The sequence below is a fragment of the Hevea brasiliensis genome, chromosome 16, assembly GCF_030052815.1.
Source record: "Hevea brasiliensis isolate MT/VB/25A 57/8 chromosome 16, ASM3005281v1, whole genome shotgun sequence".
NCBI classification, from domain to species: domain Eukaryota; kingdom Viridiplantae; phylum Streptophyta; class Magnoliopsida; order Malpighiales; family Euphorbiaceae; genus Hevea; species Hevea brasiliensis.
In genome coordinates this window covers 42,476,085-42,494,689 of record NC_079508.1, presented here as the reverse complement: position 1 = coordinate 42,494,689, position 18,605 = coordinate 42,476,085, and the positions used below count along the sequence as shown (strand labels likewise).

Below are 18,605 nucleotides of genomic sequence, written 5' to 3'. Positions count from 1 at the left end.
GGGAAGGAGGCCATGGTGATAAAGATCAAAGAGAAATTTGCAAAGAGGGAGACAGTTAGTGATAAGTTATCAGCACCAACCGTCTCCCAACTGTACTTTGAGTAACCACATAAAATACTTGCATACATTTTAGAATCATAGTCACCAATATTGAGTACATAGAAATGGAAGTGCATTCCATTCTATTATGAAAACTATTTTCTGTAATTTTTCTAAGATTTTATAAACTTAGCTTTAGTGCATGAGCTATAATTCAAATAATGGGCCTCTCTTGCATGTAAATTCTGCAGAAATAAACAATTCTGTTGTTCTTTGAACAGACCTCAAAGGAATACTTGGAAAAGCAAATGGCCGAGGTAGAGAACAACTTGAGGGAGCTTTTGCACCAAGATCCAGGTCTTGCTCGACAGATAATGTCCATGAGTGTAATGTAAGTTTGCTGTTTTTCACAACTTAGTACAATGTGTTTTACATTTGAAGGGAAGTTGTAAGTTATGATAAGAAATGTGTTGAAATTTCTGGAATGAATGCTTATGTAATTGCCTTTCTGGATAGTTTAAATTGTCTGTAATTTAGGTTAACCAGACTTTTCCTTCTTATATGGTGGTATGGTATTTTAAATTGTCTGCCAATTCTTGGTTCTCTTTCCTGAGAACTCAGAGTTCTCTTTTCTTTTTAGTTTTTAATATTGACAGCCTCCTTGGCGCCATTGCTAGGGAATCATTATGCAGACCAAGTCCATGTTATGTTTTACAGTTGTTGTAAGACGAACATTTATCTTTTGTACTGCCCATTCTACCTGGCTTGTAGCTTAATTAATTATCTGTCTTGGACAATTTAGGAAAGGATGACTCTTATAATTCCTCTGTAAGAAAGCATTAAAAAATGGGGGAAATATATTATATTTTAAGGGAAAAAAAAGCCATGATTAATAAGGGTTAGAACATTCTTCTGAATGGGTAAGCTGTGAAACAAATAGCCTCAATTGTAGAACCCTTGAGGAGAATGAAGTTATCAATACCATTTTAGAAACATTTTCTTGGAGTTTCTTTGGTAAAATATTCAATTTAGCCCCGTATTTATTGTAAAAGTATAATTTAGCATATTTTTAACTTTTTGTCCAAATTAATTTAAAAGTGTCAATTTAAGCTCTATCTAGCTCAAAAATTCAAATTTATGAGTTAAATTTCTTGATTTTTTTTTTTTTTAAATCAAGATGTTCAATTTTTTAATTTTGGGATTAAATTTTTTGATTTTTTTATTTAAGTCCAAAAATTAAAAAATTCAGTTTCTTGATTTTTCTGATTTTTGGATTAAATTGAATTTAAATTAAATTTTTTAAGTTAAATTAAATAATAAATTGAAAATATGTTAAATTAAACTTTCTTAATAAGTACTTTAAACCGAATTTCTTCTATTTCCATCTTATATCTTCACTCACGACCATCTTTGACCCCGCCAGTAAAATTTAAAATGCTCAAATGTCACTGGAGGGAGGGCCTCTGTGCAGTGTGTTACGTAGTTTGAAAAGTGAACGTTAATGATTTTTTTTTTCCAGACCCATTGCATGAACTGAAGTAGCCGTAGGGTATTGCATAGGTGACTGCTGCTCGTGCTAGCGAGGCCAGTGGTAAAGTCTGCCAAAGTAAACCTTGTTGTGCCAACAGCAACCTGTGGTTTTGATTATGCCTCAACTTGAATAATTTTGGTTGGTTGGTTATGCTGTCTCATGAATTTGGGGCGAGCATTTGATTGGTTGGTTGGTTTAATTTAGTTTAGTTTGCTATTTAGAAAAAAATTATTTCCACCATCATGAAATTTGGCATTATCTTGATATTTAATAAAATCCAACTATTTTTTTGGAAGAAAATTATCTTAAAATACATATAGCCATACATACATAATAATTAACATTATATTTCATGTAAACCAAAAGTCAATTATTTTAAAACTCATTATGCATAAAAGTGAATGAAACTTTAAACAAATTTTATAAAACATAAAATTGATTGAGAAAATTTGTAAAAAAGGAAAAGTTTTCTTAGGTTTAATATATAAAATCTTCAAATTGTAAGTTAAATTTGAAGGATTAATAACAAAAAGCAAAAGTGATAACTTGAATAATGCTATTTTACAATTATTAATTTGTAATTTATTTATTTGTTTAATTTAAAATATATGAAATATAAATTTGAGATTTTTTAATTTTTAAAAATAATTATAGTATTATTAAATTAAAATTTATTAATATTATTAATTTAATAATTAAATGTGTCTATTGTTAAGTTTTAAGGTGCATCCATCATTGCAAATTTAAGCTCCATTAACAAATTGATTTTTCTGTTAAATCAGACTCCTATCTATTAGTTAACCTCAAAGTTCACAAGTCGCATGATTTTGTTTAGCAATAGAATTACTCTTAGGAAAGGCAGGAAAGTGTCAAGTGGTCAAAATGTACTTGCTCGAAAGGTCAAATTTGAGCCGCTGTAAACCAAGAATCACCAAGGAATTCGAAGGGGTATTGCAAAAAATTTTTTTAATGAGTTAATCTTGAATAACACGATAAAACTATTATTTTTTTTATTTTATTTTATTTTATAATTAATTTATGAATCGATTATAAATAGTAATTAATTTTTGAAATTAATATTTTCTTTCTCATTATTTTTCTTTTATCTTTTTTAACTTTTCTCTCATTTTTTTTCTATTTTTTTCTGTCAATTTTTCTTCATCTATTTATTTATTTATCTTTTTCTTTCTCATATATTTTATTTTTAATCATCTTTTTATTTTTCATCTTTTTTATTTAATTTATTTTTCTTTAATATAAAATAAAAATTTTTGTATAAATATATTTTTTATTAATAAATTATTTGTAATATTAATTTTTAATAATTTTTTATTATAATATATATGATAATGTTTTAATAATTTATCTTATAAATATCTTTTTATATTTAATTTTTTGTTAATATTTTTATAGAAATTATTATTAGTAATTCTTTTATAATTTTTTATTTTAATTTTTTTATAATATTTTTAAATTAAAAATTTATTTTTCAGTTGTTAAATTAATTATAAATAATAATCATTAAAGTTATTAAAAAATTATAAAGTTTCTGTTAATATTAAAAATCGATTTTAATTATTAAATTGATTCGATTGTCAAATTTTAATAAATTAACAATTAATTTGAGATGTTGCTATTTTTTTTTTTTTTATAGCGAAGTTGATAGGCTGGAGTGGCGATGATTATGTCGAGGTCAATAGTGGTGTCAAAGTTGCTGAGTTTTGCAGGCTTGGTGTCTTGATCGACGGCGAGAGGCATTAGATTTGTGAGGACAATGACAAGGTTAGACGATTCTGCAGTGTCGACGGCTTCTATATTTTTTTTTTTGAGCTGCTAGGTGAGACCGTCTCTGCACCTAGGGTCATTTTTCGCTTGGGACATTTCCTTAGGCATTTGGCCGATCGTTGATCCCTTGCTGTGTTATCTACTCGTTATGCCTCGATGAAAGTTCTGCTTCTCGACTTCTCTGTTATGGTTTCGACATCCGAAGCCTAGCCTTCAAAGGGTCATATATCTCCCCTCTGACAACTTTGGTTGGCCATCCAGTGGTGATTCCATAAACTTTTAAGTAGTTTCATAGAATTATGTTTTAAGCTCATGTATTACAAATCAAATCAAATATTTACATAAATAAATATTAAATATTTTAAAATTATAATTAATAAAATAATATCATATCAAAATAATTTTCTATAAATTATTGGATATTTATGCGGAATATGGCCAAAAAGGAAAAAAAAATTGTAAGGCTGGGATTATGGGGATGGAAGAGAAATATCCGAATTTACGAAGATATTTTGGTATCAAGAGGTGCTACAGCGCTCTGCTTTTGTTTGTCCTTTGTTTGAGAGAGCACGCCAGGGGAACTGACATGGGGCTGCCCTCGGCCACCACCGCATCTTTTTCATTCTCGACTACGATAAGCGCTGCCGCTGCCAGAGCCGCCGCCGCCGCTACAAAGCCAAGATCCTTTCTCTACCGCGGCCTTTATTTCCTTTCAACATCTTCCTCTCCTCTGCTTCCTTCTCCTGTACGTCCATTATCCTTTTTTAAATTTAACTGGGTAGCTAAAATGCTTATACTCTTACACTTTTCTGCGATACACCTTTGCTTGTTTGAGAATTGGATGATTGAGTTAAATATGCTTGTTTCTCCATGTCTTGATCTAAATAAAATGGGAAAAAAAAGTTTCTGAATGTTGAATGCATATCCTTCAAAGCACAGTAGATCTAGCTATGGTTCTAAGTCAAACTGAGGGCTTGGGCAGGGCATATTACCTTCTGTCTTTGTATCCTTGTTATCATTCTCAGTGATTTGGAGGGAGAAAATCCTGATTCATTTTACAATCTTGAGGGAAATTTATTTTGTTGTGCTGTAGCGTATTAGCATTCTAGACCCCTAACAAACATAGGTTTAATGTATTTTTTGAAGATTTTATTATTTGTGAGGAAGGATTATGACCAAAGTACAAGAACTGAATTCCATCTAAGGATTATGACCAAGGTACAAGAATTGAATTCCATGTAGAAAGCATAAACATCAGGAGTTGATTGACCTTTCAAAGCCAAAATTTAATGTCGAATCTGACCTCTAGAGCTCCACTTGATTTTAATATGGAAGATGGTTATTTCATTTTTGGAGGGTTGCTTTTGGCTTTTGTATAGAAAGAGTTAAAATTCTGAATGCCAGAGCCTGTATTTTGATCCTGGAAATTCAGAGATGCATGACTTTTGGCGGTGGCTGAAACTTGAAATCAGATGCCAAATGGCATTTCTATCATTATTGAATTTTCAAGCTATCAATGCAAAAGTTTTAAATGTTCGAGTAAATTAACAATTCTGGAAAGGAATTTTATAATTTTTAAATTTTTTATACAATTAAAAATCACCTCTTTAGGCGCTCAAAGCTAGTGCTAGTGCAAGGTGCCATCAGCACTTAAAGCTTGAATTTCAAGGCTGGCCTCTTTCAATATGGATTTTTTATTTATGCAAATTTGTCTCAGTTTTCAATTGTCTTTCATGACACATTACCAAGTTGCTGGAACTATAAAAAAAACCCACTCCCTGATTAATTTTAATTGGAATTTACAGCCATGTTATTCTTCATATCATTATTGACTAGATGATGCATGAAGCATTTGTTCTCACTAGGGCTCCAACCAAAATTGGCATGTGCATCATTACTTGGTTTAAAGCTAAAAGGTTCATGAGTCATGAAATGACAATGTTGACCAATGTACCATTTGCTGTCATTTTCAGAAGCTTATATGAATTAATATTGACTCCTTATCTCATAAATGCATCTCTGACATTACTTGGATACACCAAATTTTGAATCCAAGCATTCTGCAAAAAGTGATATCAACAATTTTCCTTATTCTTGTGAGGATCTAGGAAAATAGTTCTTTCATTGATATCTGAGTAGCAGTTTTGTTCATTGTACTCAATTAACATTTTATACTTAGAACTTTTCATATTTATCGAGTTGTACAAAAATGTTGCTATTGGATTGTTTCTTCAGTGTGATCTTGAAAATTTGCAACTTTTGGCTAGCACTTTTGATGGTTGTACTTACTGAACAATATATTGTGGGGACTTTCTATATTTGTTGAACTTTTAGAAAAATATTGTTAGTGCAATCATTTATTTACTTGGTCTTGTTGGAAGTTTGCAAATTTTGACCGTAAAGCTTCAGTTCATGTTCGGAGAAAACGCAGTTTGTATCCTTGGAGATCATCTATAGATAATGTTGCCCACAGAGTTTCTTGTAACCTGTTGAAAGTTGACGATGACATAAATGATGAGGCATGTGAGTTAGTTAATGGAGTGGAACTGTCAATAGGTGAGGGTGTTGATTCCATCCATGCTTATCTCTTCAAGGCGGTGAAAAATAATAATGGAACTGGCATACTGCTTTTGTCTGATATTTTTGGGTTTGAAGATTCATCTACAAGAGACTTTGCATATCGTGTTGCCTGCAATGGCTACAAGTATGTTTGCTTAATGTCTTTCCTTCTGCCATGTTTCTAACGCTTGTTTTATGCTTTCCTCTCCTTAATATAAACAATTCTTAATACGTCAGTTAGGGCAGTTTTACTCGATAAATGTTAAAAACTAAGTTACCTATTTCATATTCAAAAGACTCCCACCCAATAAGAAGCTTAATTGGTCACATACACTGTACAAATTCATTATGAGCAACACAGTTATGGAAGAAGAAAAAATAAAACTTGTTGACTGGTCTATGCCTGGTAGATATTTGGCAAGGAAATAAAAGATAAAGTCAAGAGAGAGAAAACAAGTTGTGACAGTGAACGGCAGAGGAAACTACACTTGGAGGATTGAAAGAAGAAATTTTAATTCTATACGAGTGAGGCAAACATGAGCAAACGGGGTGGGAAAAGAAGGTACATGAAACGTTGGGTAGAAAAGCAACCTTGCTCCTGTTTGTCTTACCGGTCGCCCTTCCCCTCCTCTCCTCTTCAATCAAGCTGCCTTAACTTTTCTGTCCCCGGGTGGATAAAATAATTTGTCAATTATGCATCTTATTATCATCTTTTCTCTTTTTATTTTGTTGGATTATTTTGGTAGTTGAAGATCTAGTATTTATATTTTGTTTACCATCATAAAGGCATCTTTGGCACCTGTGTTCGATAAGTAACACTAAAATTCTCAGCAGGTTAACGTAATTGTGGAATTAATTACCTCTTATTAGCTAGTGTAAAAATCTAATATTATTTATCAAGTTTTAATTTTGTAGTTTTTTCTTGGTCTCTTTTGTTGGTGATTCTTTAAATACAATGATGTTATCATAATGTTGATGCTGTGTCCTTTATTATAATTTGGTTTAGTTCATTGTTGCTGACTCTCAAAGCCTGCATAACTTCTTGTGTCCATTAAATTAAACTGCAGTGTTCTAGTTCCTGACTTATTTCGTGGAGACCCATGGGCAAAAGACCGGCCAATGACAATGTTTGAACATTGGTTAGCAAAACAAGAACCCCAGAGAGTTGCAATGGATATTGCCACGGCAGCAAAATGGATGGCTGATGAATTTTTAGCTGTGGGAATCTCAAAGAAGCTGGGCATAATTGGGTTTTGCTTTGGAGGAGGCCGACTGATTGAGGTGCTATCTAGAGACCAAGGAGCTTGTTTTGGCGTTGGGGTCTCCTTTTACGGTACGAGGATGGATCCATCAGTAGCTTCCAATGTTAAGGTTCCAGTATTGTTTATTTCAGGGGACAATGATCCACTTTGCTCAGTCAATGTCTCGAAAGATATCGAGAAGAGAATTGGTCATGGGTCAAGGGTAATTGTTTTTCAGGAAAGAGGTCATGGCTTTGCGCATCGTCCTAACTCCCCTGAAGAAGATAGAGATGCAGAGCTAGCTTTTGTACTCATGAGAAATTGGCTACACGATGGTTTGGTCTTAGAAGAATGAGGACAGGCTATGCAAATTCATTGCGCTTGTCAAGTTTGCTGCATCCGCTGCTGATGAATAGGCTGAAATTTCTTGGGAGAGTAATGATGGAACACCGAAGGTTTAATGCTGTAGATAGTTTGTGTCAAAAGTTCTGCAAGATGCATTGTTGAATAGAAAACATAGTAGAGGAAGTCATGTACTTTGTTCAAATTGTAATTATCCTAACTCCGATGTTGTACAAACGGTAAAGCCAAGCATTGCAGGATTGTAGTCTTAGAATTCTATATATTTAGCTGTAAAAATCATATATCATGTGTATTGAAAATTTAAATAAATAAATAAATAAAAAGATAGCTTCCGCCTGAGCACAAGCTGCATGCCAGAAAATGCCTAGCATGGGCTTGAGGTTCACAATCCGTGTACCGGTCGCCAGCCAAAACTTGAATGTGGTGTAGAGAAACATACAGTGGAAATATGGGAATCTCTCTTGATCATTACTGAAAATAAGAGCAGAAGAAGAAAGGAAAAGCCTTGGAAATTTCAATTCCTTCTTTTACTACATCAGAGAACTGTCATATATATAATAAATTTAGAAAAAAAAATCAAAATTTCTGCATAAAGAGATGTTCAATCATGTTTCTTCAAAAAAAAAAAAAAGACAAAAACAAGATTCAACAAAATCAAAATCAAAAGAGAAAGCAATTTTGGCAGTGTCGGCCAAGCAGTCCCTTCATAAGATCCTTGGGACCAATAAGACTTGGAACAAAAGTGACTGCTTGATCCCTTGAGTCAATCTTATGAATCTTGAGCTTGCAGACAAGTGTTGTCTCACGAATCAACCAAAATTTTCTGTATTTTGTAAAAACCATTGCAAGAAATGTAGAACTATCAAGACCATAAAACCTCGGGCGAGTGCAAATACCCGATGATGCATGGAAACGCCATTCGTTTCCCTGTGTAGGAAACGTTTTCGATACAGAAATGCCATGACACGGCGGTGGTGGGACGTTTTTGAGCTGTTTCATGAATTTCTGAACATTGGAAACGCGTGTCCCCAGCCTTCGACATGGCACATCACAAAGATAGAAGAAGAAGGAGGAGGAAGGGGGAGGAGGACTTACATGGTATAGCAGAACTAATACACTCTCCCTTTGCCCCTGCCTTCCCGTGAAACGCAGCATATATTTATGAAATGGCTTTTTATTGGTTTTTTTTTTTTTTAATTGTTTGTCTAATGGGTTTTAATTTTTTTGAATCTGGGTTTGATTTTGTTTTAGAACTTAGATTTGCATTTGTGGATGGGCTTGATTTAGAATTTAGATATACATTTAAAATTTAGAATTATAATTAATCAAGAAACTATATTTTTATTTTTATTTTTTTTTAATTTTAGTTATGTGAGTTATTAAAAAAATAATATCTATTTTTTTAACAAAAATTAATATGTAACTTCTAGTTATATATTTCATATTTTTTAATAATTTATATATTATTTATTTAATTCAATTTATTTTATGTATAGTTATACATTAAAAATTTTTGTAATAATTTATATAGTTAATGTATTCAATTCTATAGTTTAGTTTGTAATCTTTAGTTTATATATTGTTTAATATTTTTAAAAAATTATATTGTGCTTTTAATCTAGAGAATATATATATTCTTTTATATTTTTTATACTTCCGTGTTTTCATAATTTTTTTTTTACTTTTAAAAATATTATTTCTTTATATTTTCCTGTTTCTTATATTTGCATTCAAATTTTCACTCTTTAAATTTGTTTACTAAATAAAAAAAATTATGAGATAATTTTTATAATATATCTCTGTGCTTTACTTCATTTTTAATTATATTTCTTAACTTTAATTTATTATTAAAAAAATTTTAAACTTTAATTTTATTTCACAAAAATTTCAAAGTGATTTTATGAAATAAAATTAAAATTCAAAAATTTTTTAATAGTAAATTAAAGGTAAACGATGAAAGTAAAATGTGAAATAAAATTCAAAAATAAGGTATAAAAAAAATTACTTAATATTATGTAATCATTTATATATTTTTTAATAATAATATATGAATTATTGTGTATTATTTTTAAAAAATTATAAAATAAATATTTTATAATAAAATTATAATTATTGTAAAATAAAATTATTGACGGTAATAATTATTATTATTAAAAATTTATTAACAATAACAACAATTATTATATAATTTTTTTTTATATTGCTGTGTTGTATATTAAATTTATCGTAGTAAAATTATCATTACAAAATTTTTATTGCTGATTGCAATATTTGTTGCAGTGGGAATGATACCCGCGAATCTTGATGCAAAACTGCGATCTTCGTCAACGAACGAGAACCGAGAACGTTGCTGTGCTTGGATCCCGTACGGTACCGCGTGCTCCATTGCTTTTAGTTACGTAGATGGTAACTGAAACAAGGTGATTGTGGAATGGAAGAGCAGATAAAAACCGTCAAAATTCCAAAAACGCTCTCATCAAGGTCACTTGATCAAACAATTTTTTTTTTTTTTTCTGGGCGTTTGTGTTGCACAGAGCGTCTTCTTTCCTAGATAATAGAAGAGAAAATAGACAAAATAAAAAACTTGTTGAAGCAGACTCAGAACTTGGTTCAAGATCTACAAGAGCTATTGACAGTGAAAGAGCTTGCATGTACATACTATTCGTTCCTTAGCATACGGGTGATCTCGCAAAGGTTTAGTATTTTATGTCCAATTAATTATATCATTATTCTTTGAGATCTTACATCAATTGTAGTTAGGATGTGTGAATGACTTATATGAAAATAAAAATTATTAAAATTATTGTGATTTTAACAGATCTCGTCGCAGAGTCATTATGTGTCTAATGTCTATTAAAAAAAATTATATTGTTGAAATGTGTAATAGCATGCATTATCTCTTAATAAAAAAAATTATTGTTTAGTTTCTCTATCAGTTACTCTCTATATTTTTAAAAACAAATTACTTAATTCATGTTAATAGGTTCTATTAACTTTTTAGTCCGTGATTTTTTTTTTCCCTCTATAAGCACTCTTTCTCCCCCTCATTCTCTCTACTTTTCATATTTTGATATAAGTTAGTGCAAGATATATGTGCAAAAAAGGTTAATTTCCCTGAGTAATAAGATCGTAATTTAAGAAATTTATTTTTTAATAGTAAAAACATAAAAATAATGTTTAAAGAATTAAATAAAAATATTTGAATAATTTAAAAAAATGTAAATTCACACTTAGTATACATTGTAACATCCCGAAGTATACACTGTAACATCCTGAATTTTTAAGTAAAAATTATTTTCTAACTTTTAGTGTTATGAGCTTTGTATAGGTATTTTCATTTCGATAAAATTTCACCAGTGATCGGGATTGCATTTTTGAGTCAGACACACAGGCTGTTAAAAGCCCAGACCCATTTTAGAAGTGGGTCAACAGTACAGTGCTTTTCACCATTTTGAGTCGCCCCTAAGCGTTAGAATCGACGTAAGCAAACTAAAATTCTAAATTTCCTTATTTACCTAGTGTCAGGTTTAGAATAAAAATTCATAAAATATTCATGAGTGGTTAGAAAATTATGATTCATTTTGTAATAGTCTTATAGTATTGTTAAGGACCGTGGGGAAAAAATTTTAGAATTTTTAGAATTAGTTTGAATAACTTTTGCAAAATGTTAATTTTAAGCTTTATAATTGAATTGACGGACCATGTGAAATTTGTTTGGATTGGAGGGCCCAAGAGGGGCCAAGTGATGACATCCCGAAGTATACACTGTAACATCCTGAATTTTTAAATAAAAATTATTTTCTAACTTTTAGTGTTATGAGCTTTGTATAGGTGTTTTCATTTTGATGAAATTTCACCAGTAATCGGGATTGCATTTTCGGGTCAGACACACAGGCTGCTAGACGCCCAGACCCATTTTAGAAGTGGGTCAACAGTACAGTGCTTTCCACCATTTTGAGTCGCCCCTAAGCGTTAGAATCGACGTAAGTAAACCAAAATTCTAAATTTCCTTATTTACCTAGTGTCAGGTTTAGAATAAAAATTCATAAAATATTCATGAGTAGTTAGAAAATTATGATTCCTTTTGCAATAGTCTTATAACATTGTTAAGGATTGTGGGGAAAAAATTTTAGAATTTTTAGAATTAGTTTGAATAACTTTTGCAAAATGTTAATTTTAAGCTTTATAATTGAATTGTCGGACCATGTGAAATTTGTCTAGATTGAAGGGCCAAGTGATGACATCCTGAAGTATACACTGTAACATTCTGAATTTTTAAATAAAAATTATTTTCTAACTTTTAGTGTTATGAGCTTTGTATAGGTGTTTTCATTTCGATGAAATTTCACCAGTAATCAAGATTGCATTTTCAGGTCAGACACACAGGCTGCTAGACGCCCAGACCCACTTTAGAAGTGGGTCAACAGTACAGTGCTTTCCACCATTTTGAGTCTCCCCTAAGCGTTAGAATCGACGTAAGCAAACCAAAATTCTAAATTTCCTTATTTACCTAGTGTCAGGTTTAGAATAAAAATTCATAAAATATTCATGAGTGGTTAGAAAATTATGATTCATTTTGTAATAGTCTTATAGTATTGTTAAGGACCGTGGGGAAAAAATTTTAGAATTTTTAGAATTAGTTTGAATAACTTTTGCAAAATGTTAATTTTAAGCTTTATAATTGAATTGTCGGACCATGTGAAATTTGTTTGGATTGGAGGGCCCAAGAGGGGCCAAGTGATGACATCCCGAAGTATACACTGTAACATCCTGATTTTTTAAATAAAAATTATTTTCTAACTTTTAGTGTTATGAGCTTTGTATAGGTATTTTCATTTTGATGAAATTTCACCAGTAATCGGGATTGCATTTTCGGGTCAGACACACAGGCTGCTAGACGCCCAGACCCATTTTAGAAGTGGGTCAACAGTACAGTGCTTTCCACCATTTTGAGTCGCCCCTAAGCGTTAGAATCGACGTAAGTAAACCAAAATTCTAAATTTCCTTATTTACCTAGTGTCAGGTTTAGATTAAAAATTCATAAAATATTCATGAGTAGTTAGAAAATTATGATTCCTTTTGCAATAGTCTTATAACATTGTTAAGGATTGTGGGGAAAAAATTTTAGAATTTTTAGAATTAGTTTGAATAACTTTTGCAAAATGTTAATTTTAAGCTTTATAATTGAATTGTCGGACCATGTGAAATTTGTCTAGATTGAAGGGCCAAGTGATGACATCCTGAAGTATACACTGTAACATCCTGAATTTTTAAATAAAAATTATTTTCTAACTTTTAGTGTTATGAGCTTTGTATAGGTGTTTTCATTTCGATGAAATTTCACCAGTAATCGAGATTGCATTTTCGTGTCGACACACAGTCGCTAGACCTTGGACCCACTTTAGAAGTGGGTCAACAGTACAGTGCTTTCCACCATTTTGAGTCTCCCCTAAGCGTTAGAATCGACGTAAGTAAACCAAAATTCTAAATTTCCTTATTTACCTAGTGTCAGGTTTAGAATAAAAATTCATAAAATATTCATGAGTGGTTAGAAAATTATGATTCATTTTGCAATAGTCTTATAGCATTGTTAAGGACCGTGGGGAAAAAAATTTAGAATTTTTAGAGTTAGTTTGAATAATTTTTGCAAAATGTTAATTTTAAGCCTTATAATTGAATTGTCGAATCATGTGAAATTTGTCTGGATTGGAAGGCCCAGGAGAGGCCAAGTGATGTTGTTGAGTTAACTTGTGACTTTAGAATTATAATTTGAGCTACTTTATAGGTTGGGTAAATTTTGCCAAATTTCTGGTATAAATTAGAGTGTCTTTTGACTCTTTAGAGTCTTGTTTTGAGTTAATTCTGATAACTTTATAATATAATTGTTTAGATTATCAGGGTCAGCCATCCTCCTCCATTCAACCACCGCAGTGATTCCCAGTGTACTGTGAGTTGATGTTGATTTTACTTATAATTTCAATATTATTATACATACAAGGCATGCTCATGCATTCACTTATAATTACATGTATAAAGCTATTACAGGCACGATTTGTGTTGCATTATTATTTGATGAAATTGATATGAATGTTGACTTAGGGTAATTTGGAGTTGTGTGCATGCGTCTACATACATAAGGTGTGGTACTGGATATGGGTAGGACTGGCAGATCGGCTTGAACTAGTCTCGTTTGGGGCCTGGTCCTTTTTGTGACAAGTCGTGGTGAGCACGGCTTTGAGTTGATCTCACTAACTCCTACATTTGGATTATTAAGAGAAAGTCTCACTCAAGTTGATCTCACTGACAGAGGTTGGAATTAAGAAAGCTGTGTAGCGAATCAACCCCATATATATATATTTGATTTATGTGATACATGGGTGTGTAAGTGCTCCACATTATTTTTTGTGCGAATACTGTTTAAACTTAGTTAAGTGTGTTGATATATGCTACATTTCATTATTAGGGATGCATTAGCCCTAGATAGTTATAGAAATTATATTTAAAATCAACATCTTACTCGATGAGTCAAACACTCACTCATGTTCACCTTACTTTTTTTTTTTTCAAGATACAGAAGAATTCATTTTGTGATTACCTGCTTCCTTCCTCGTAAGTCCATTAGCAGCAAATATCAGTATTATATAATATTGATTACAAATCTAAAGCTTCACATGTGTCAGAAATATTTTAATTGGTTTGAAACTATAAAAGAGTATTTGTTTTAAAATTGTAAAGCTATATTTATGCATGTGTGATTGAATGAGATAAATATATATACCTTGGATGAGGAAGCTAAGCTCTCATTTGATGTAATTATTATGTTGAATATTATAAAGGTGAGCTAAGCTTTCCAAATGGATATATTTTGTGATTACAGGTCGAGTGGGTCAAGAACTAGATAGTTCAGGTCATGGTCGGACTCTGTCCGATTAGTTTCTTGAATTGAAACTTAGAGTATGGGCTTCATGGTTGGACTAGTACAGTTAGACTTACTACAAGTTTTGAGAGCCTATGTTAATTAAAATTTCGACCCATAATTTGGGTCATGACAACACAATAATTTTTATTTTCACTAAGAATATATTTTATTTTCAAAATATAAAAATTAATTAATTAATTAATTAATTAAAAATTAAAAACTAAATAGTAATTTTTTTAAAATTTTGACAGGTATTAATTAATAAATTTAATGAAAAAATTAAATAATTCAATGAATAATTAAATAATTTAATAGAAATACAATATAATAAGTATCTAATGTATTTTTTAAAATTTAATAATTTTTTAAAAATATAATTCTTTCAGAATTATATTTAAAAAAAATAATAAATTTTACTATGAAAAAATGGTTTCTTTATTTTAACGGCCAGGATTAATTTAGCGAAAGCGATTGTTGATTCTAATCTTGCAAAATCACAAGTACGCTCACTTAGATTAACCACAGCAGCAAGCAATCATTACCATTTATCATCTCCGCAAGAAGCACACACAGCGGATCCCAGCCTTCGGGTTCTGGAAGCGTGAATCTATCGATTTGTTGGACTTCCCTCGTTTCTTTTCCCCTCCTGCAATTAACCAAGCGATTCCTTTCCTCCCCTTTCCCTTTCGTTGCCCTTCTCTCAACCGTCACCATGAAGCGCGCCGTCAATGACATTAGCGGCGCCACCACCGCCACTGCTAAGAAACCTGTCTTCTTGACCAAAGCCCAACGCGAGCAGTTGGCTCTCGAGCGACGCCAAGAAGAAATCCGGCAGCAGAAACTACAGCAGCAACAGCTTCTCTCTCAAATCCGCCCTTCCTCGGACCCTAACAGCAACAGCAACCAAAAGCCCTCTGATTCTGACCGACGTGACCGCGATAGAGATCGGGATAGGGAAAGAGACCGTGACCGTGACCGTGACAGAGACCGCTCCTCGCGCCGTGAACGCGACCGTGAACGGGAACGCGAAGAGGAGGCCAAGGCTCGGGAGCGTACTCGATTGGAGAAATTAGCTGACAGAGAGCGTGAGAAGGAGCTTGAGTCGATTAAGGAGCAGTATCTAGGATCTAAAAAACCTAAGAAGAGGGTAATTAAACCTAGCGAGAAGTTTCGATTTTCTTTTGATTGGGAGAACACTGAGGATACGTCTAGAGATATGAATTCCTTGTATCAAAACCCTCACGAGGCTCAGCTCTTGTTCGGTCGAGGGTTTCGTGCTGGAATGGATCGCAGGGAGCAGAAGAAGCTCGCCGCCAAGAATGAGAAGGAGATGATGGAAGAGATTAGAAGAAAGGAGGGCGTCGAGGAGAAGCCTGAGGAGGCCGCCGCCAGGAAACTTAAAGAAGAAGCTGCTGATTTATATGATACTTTCGATATGAGAGTTGATAGGCATTGGTCCGAGAAGAAGCTCGATGAAATGACTGAGAGAGATTGGAGGATTTTTAGAGAGGATTTCAACATTTCCTACAAGGGATCAAAAATTCCTCGGCCTATGAGGAGTTGGGCTGAGAGTAAACTCAGTACAGAGTTGTTGAAAGCAGTTGAGAGGGCTGGTTACAAGAAACCATCCCCCATTCAGATGGCGGCTATTCCACTGGGACTACAACAGCGCGATGTGATTGGAATTGCGGAGACCGGTTCTGGTAAGACTGCGGCCTTTGTTTTGCCTATGTTAACTTACATCTCGAGGTTGCCCCCCATGAGTGAGGACAACGAGGCAGAGGGGCCTTATGCTGTTGTAATGGCACCTACTCGTGAACTGGCACAGCAGATTGAGGATGAGACTGTGAAGTTTGCTCATTACTTGGGTATCAAAGTGGTTTCCATTGTTGGTGGACAGTCCATTGAGGAGCAAGGTTTTAGGATTAGACAAGGGTGTGAGGTAGTCATTGCTACTCCAGGTCGTTTGCTTGATTGCTTGGAGAGGCGATATGCTGTCTTGAATCAGTGTAATTATGTTGTTCTTGATGAAGCTGATCGCATGATAGACATGGGTTTTGAACCCCAGGTTGTGGGAGTATTGGATGCAATGCCTTCGAGCAATTTAAAACCAGAGAATGAAGATGAAGAGCTTGACGAGAAAAAGATTTACCGCACCACTTATATGTTCAGTGCCACTATGCCACCTGCTGTGGAGCGCCTTGCAAGGAAGTACTTAAGAAACCCAGTTGTGGTCAACATTGGCACTGCTGGAAAGGCGACAGACTTAATATCTCAACACGTGATCATGATGAAGGAATCAGAGAAATTTCCCAAGTTACAAAGATTGCTTGATGAGGCTGGAGACAAGACAGCAATTGTGTTTGTTAACACCAAAAAGAATGCAGACACTGTTGCCAAGAATCTGGATAGGGCAGGATATCGCGTGACAACTTTGCATGGTGGGAAGTCCCAGGAGCAAAGGGAAATTAGCCTTGAAGGTTTTAGGACAAAGAGATATAATGTGCTTGTTGCTACTGATGTTGCTGGTCGTGGGATAGATATACCTGATGTGGCCCATGTCATTAATTATGATATGCCTGGGAATATTGAAATGTACACCCATCGTATTGGACGAACAGGCCGTGCTGGAAAGTCAGGTGTAGCTACAACATTTTTGACTCTGTACGACACTGAAGTGTTCTATGATCTTAAGCAGATGCTTATTCAGAGTAACAGTCATGTGCCTCCCGAGTTGGCTAAACATGAGGCTTCAAAATTCAAGCCAGGAACAATTCCTGATAGACCTCCAAGGCGAAATGACACTGTTTTTGCTCACTGAGAACTTTGGACACTTTAAAAGCTTCAACGCTTTGTGCCATGTAATGGTAGCTGAAGCATCTTGGATTGTGGCGGCACAGAGGAATTGAGTTTGCTCTTGATCAGGAATACAACAGTCAAGATTTTATTTATGGAAGTACTGTCCTTCCGAAATGTGGTAATTGATGTCATTATTTATACGCTGCCCCAGCGCACTTTATTCCCTTTAGATTGTTTAGCAAAAAAAAGGTTTCATAATTATATTAGTTGAGAATGGCATATTTAATCTCTAATTTTGCTTTAATTACGTGTAGTTTGCTTGAAGGGTTGACATGATTTGAGCATCAATTTTTGGACAGTTTTGGTTGGCTATGTTTTCATTTATGTGTTCTCTCTTGTATCACATTCTAATTGTTGCACTTCTGTATGGTCTGCATGTTTACTGTGGTTGAATGTTCTTTGGCATCATTTTTTAATTGGAAATTACTTCTGAGGCATTGATGAAATAATAGCAAAATTTTGATTTATAACTTGATATGTAAATTATGGTATGAGTATAGATTTTGTAAGTTGACCTTATTAGAAATAGGCCTTCACAAATTGTTGATCACTTGGTTTCTGTGTAACTAATCTAGTAGTCCAATTCAATATTTAGTTTGATAGAAAAGAGTAGAAGAAATGTTTGTTGTTGGTAGTTACAAGTATTATTGAAGGTTAAATCAGATTGGTATGCTAAAGTGATGTGATGATTCTAAGTTACAAGTTCAAATGGAAGAGGAAAATGGTCTTGGTAGAAATCTTCAGAATTTTGTGAGAACTGATGTAGATAGCAAATTGTTACTCTCTAACACCGTAGAACATTTTCATTTTATGTGGTGAAATAATCAACCAGGCATAGAATGGAAATAAAATTTCGATATTTGTGTAATAATATATTATATAAATGAGGAATTTGAAAAGTGTCAAGTCCTCATATCTATTTCTGATCTCATTTAATGCTATGTGCTGATTTGTATTTGTGTTACAGTGACTAGTGGGGCAAAGAGGATTACTTTAACCTTTGAGGAAGATTCATAGGGAAAAAATCAACATGTTCTTATGGTTTTCGTAAAAATTTTAAAAAAAAAAATTTACTTCTTAGTTCTCAGTGCAGAAAGCAATCTTGTGGGCTCTAACGAAAGGAAAATGACAAGATGAGAAGGGGTGGCTGGGGGAACAAGGTTCATTCGATGGTGCGCTAATGATTTAATTGATTTTCTTCTTTTTAATGGATAATTTTAAATGATTTTTTCTTCTTTTAAAATAGCATGTGTGAAAAAGAGAATACCTGTGAAAATATTTGAAAAAAGGGTAAATTATAGAATATTTT

At 33.0% G+C, this 18,605-nt stretch overlaps 3 protein-coding genes across 3 annotated transcripts in view; all 3 read left to right on the top strand.

The window, feature by feature from the left end:
- Positions 1 to 581, top strand: part of LOC110671154 (prefoldin subunit 1) — a 55,170-nt gene extending 54,589 nt beyond the window's left edge. Inside the window, exon 10 of the mRNA XM_058138868.1 lies at positions 321 to 581. Within this exon, the coding sequence (XP_057994851.1) occupies positions 321 to 434 (114 nt within the window). The 3' untranslated portion in view covers positions 435 to 581. The remainder of the gene's footprint in view (positions 1 to 320) is intronic.
- Positions 582 to 3,812: 3,231 nt separating this feature from the next.
- LOC131174823 (uncharacterized) lies at positions 3,813 to 7,857 on the top strand. The gene is made up of 3 exons (XM_058138863.1): positions 3,813 to 4,100; positions 5,737 to 6,059; positions 6,982 to 7,857. Exons 1-3 carry the CDS (start codon positions 3,828 to 3,830, stop codon positions 7,508 to 7,510), a joined length of 1,125 nt encoding a protein of 374 aa, XP_057994846.1. The 5' UTR covers positions 3,813 to 3,827; the 3' UTR covers positions 7,511 to 7,857.
- Positions 7,858 to 14,985: 7,128 nt separating this feature from the next.
- LOC110636670 (DEAD-box ATP-dependent RNA helicase 21) lies at positions 14,986 to 17,540 on the top strand. The gene has a single exon (XM_021786472.2). It carries the CDS (start codon positions 15,150 to 15,152, stop codon positions 17,256 to 17,258), a length of 2,109 nt encoding a protein of 702 aa, XP_021642164.2. The 5' UTR covers positions 14,986 to 15,149; the 3' UTR covers positions 17,259 to 17,540.
- The last annotated feature ends 1,065 nt before the right edge of the window (positions 17,541 to 18,605 follow it).

What these genes read in the sequence shown, in the direction of transcription:
- LOC110636670 (XM_021786472.2), top strand. Translation starts at nt 15,150, where the DNA reads ATGAAGCGCGCCGTCAATGACATTAGCGGCGCCACCACCGCCACTGCT.
- LOC131174823 (XM_058138863.1), top strand. Translation starts at nt 3,828, where the DNA reads ATGGGGATGGAAGAGAAATATCCGAATTTACGAAGATATTTTGGTATC. An exon ending in CTCCTCTGCTTCCTTCTCCT is followed by an intron (nt 4,101 to 5,736) that starts GTACGTCCATTA and finishes TCTTGTTGGAAG; the next exon opens with TTTGCAAATTTTGACCGTAA. An exon ending in GTTGCCTGCAATGGCTACAA is followed by an intron (nt 6,060 to 6,981) that starts GTATGTTTGCTT and finishes ATTAAACTGCAG; the next exon opens with TGTTCTAGTTCCTGACTTAT.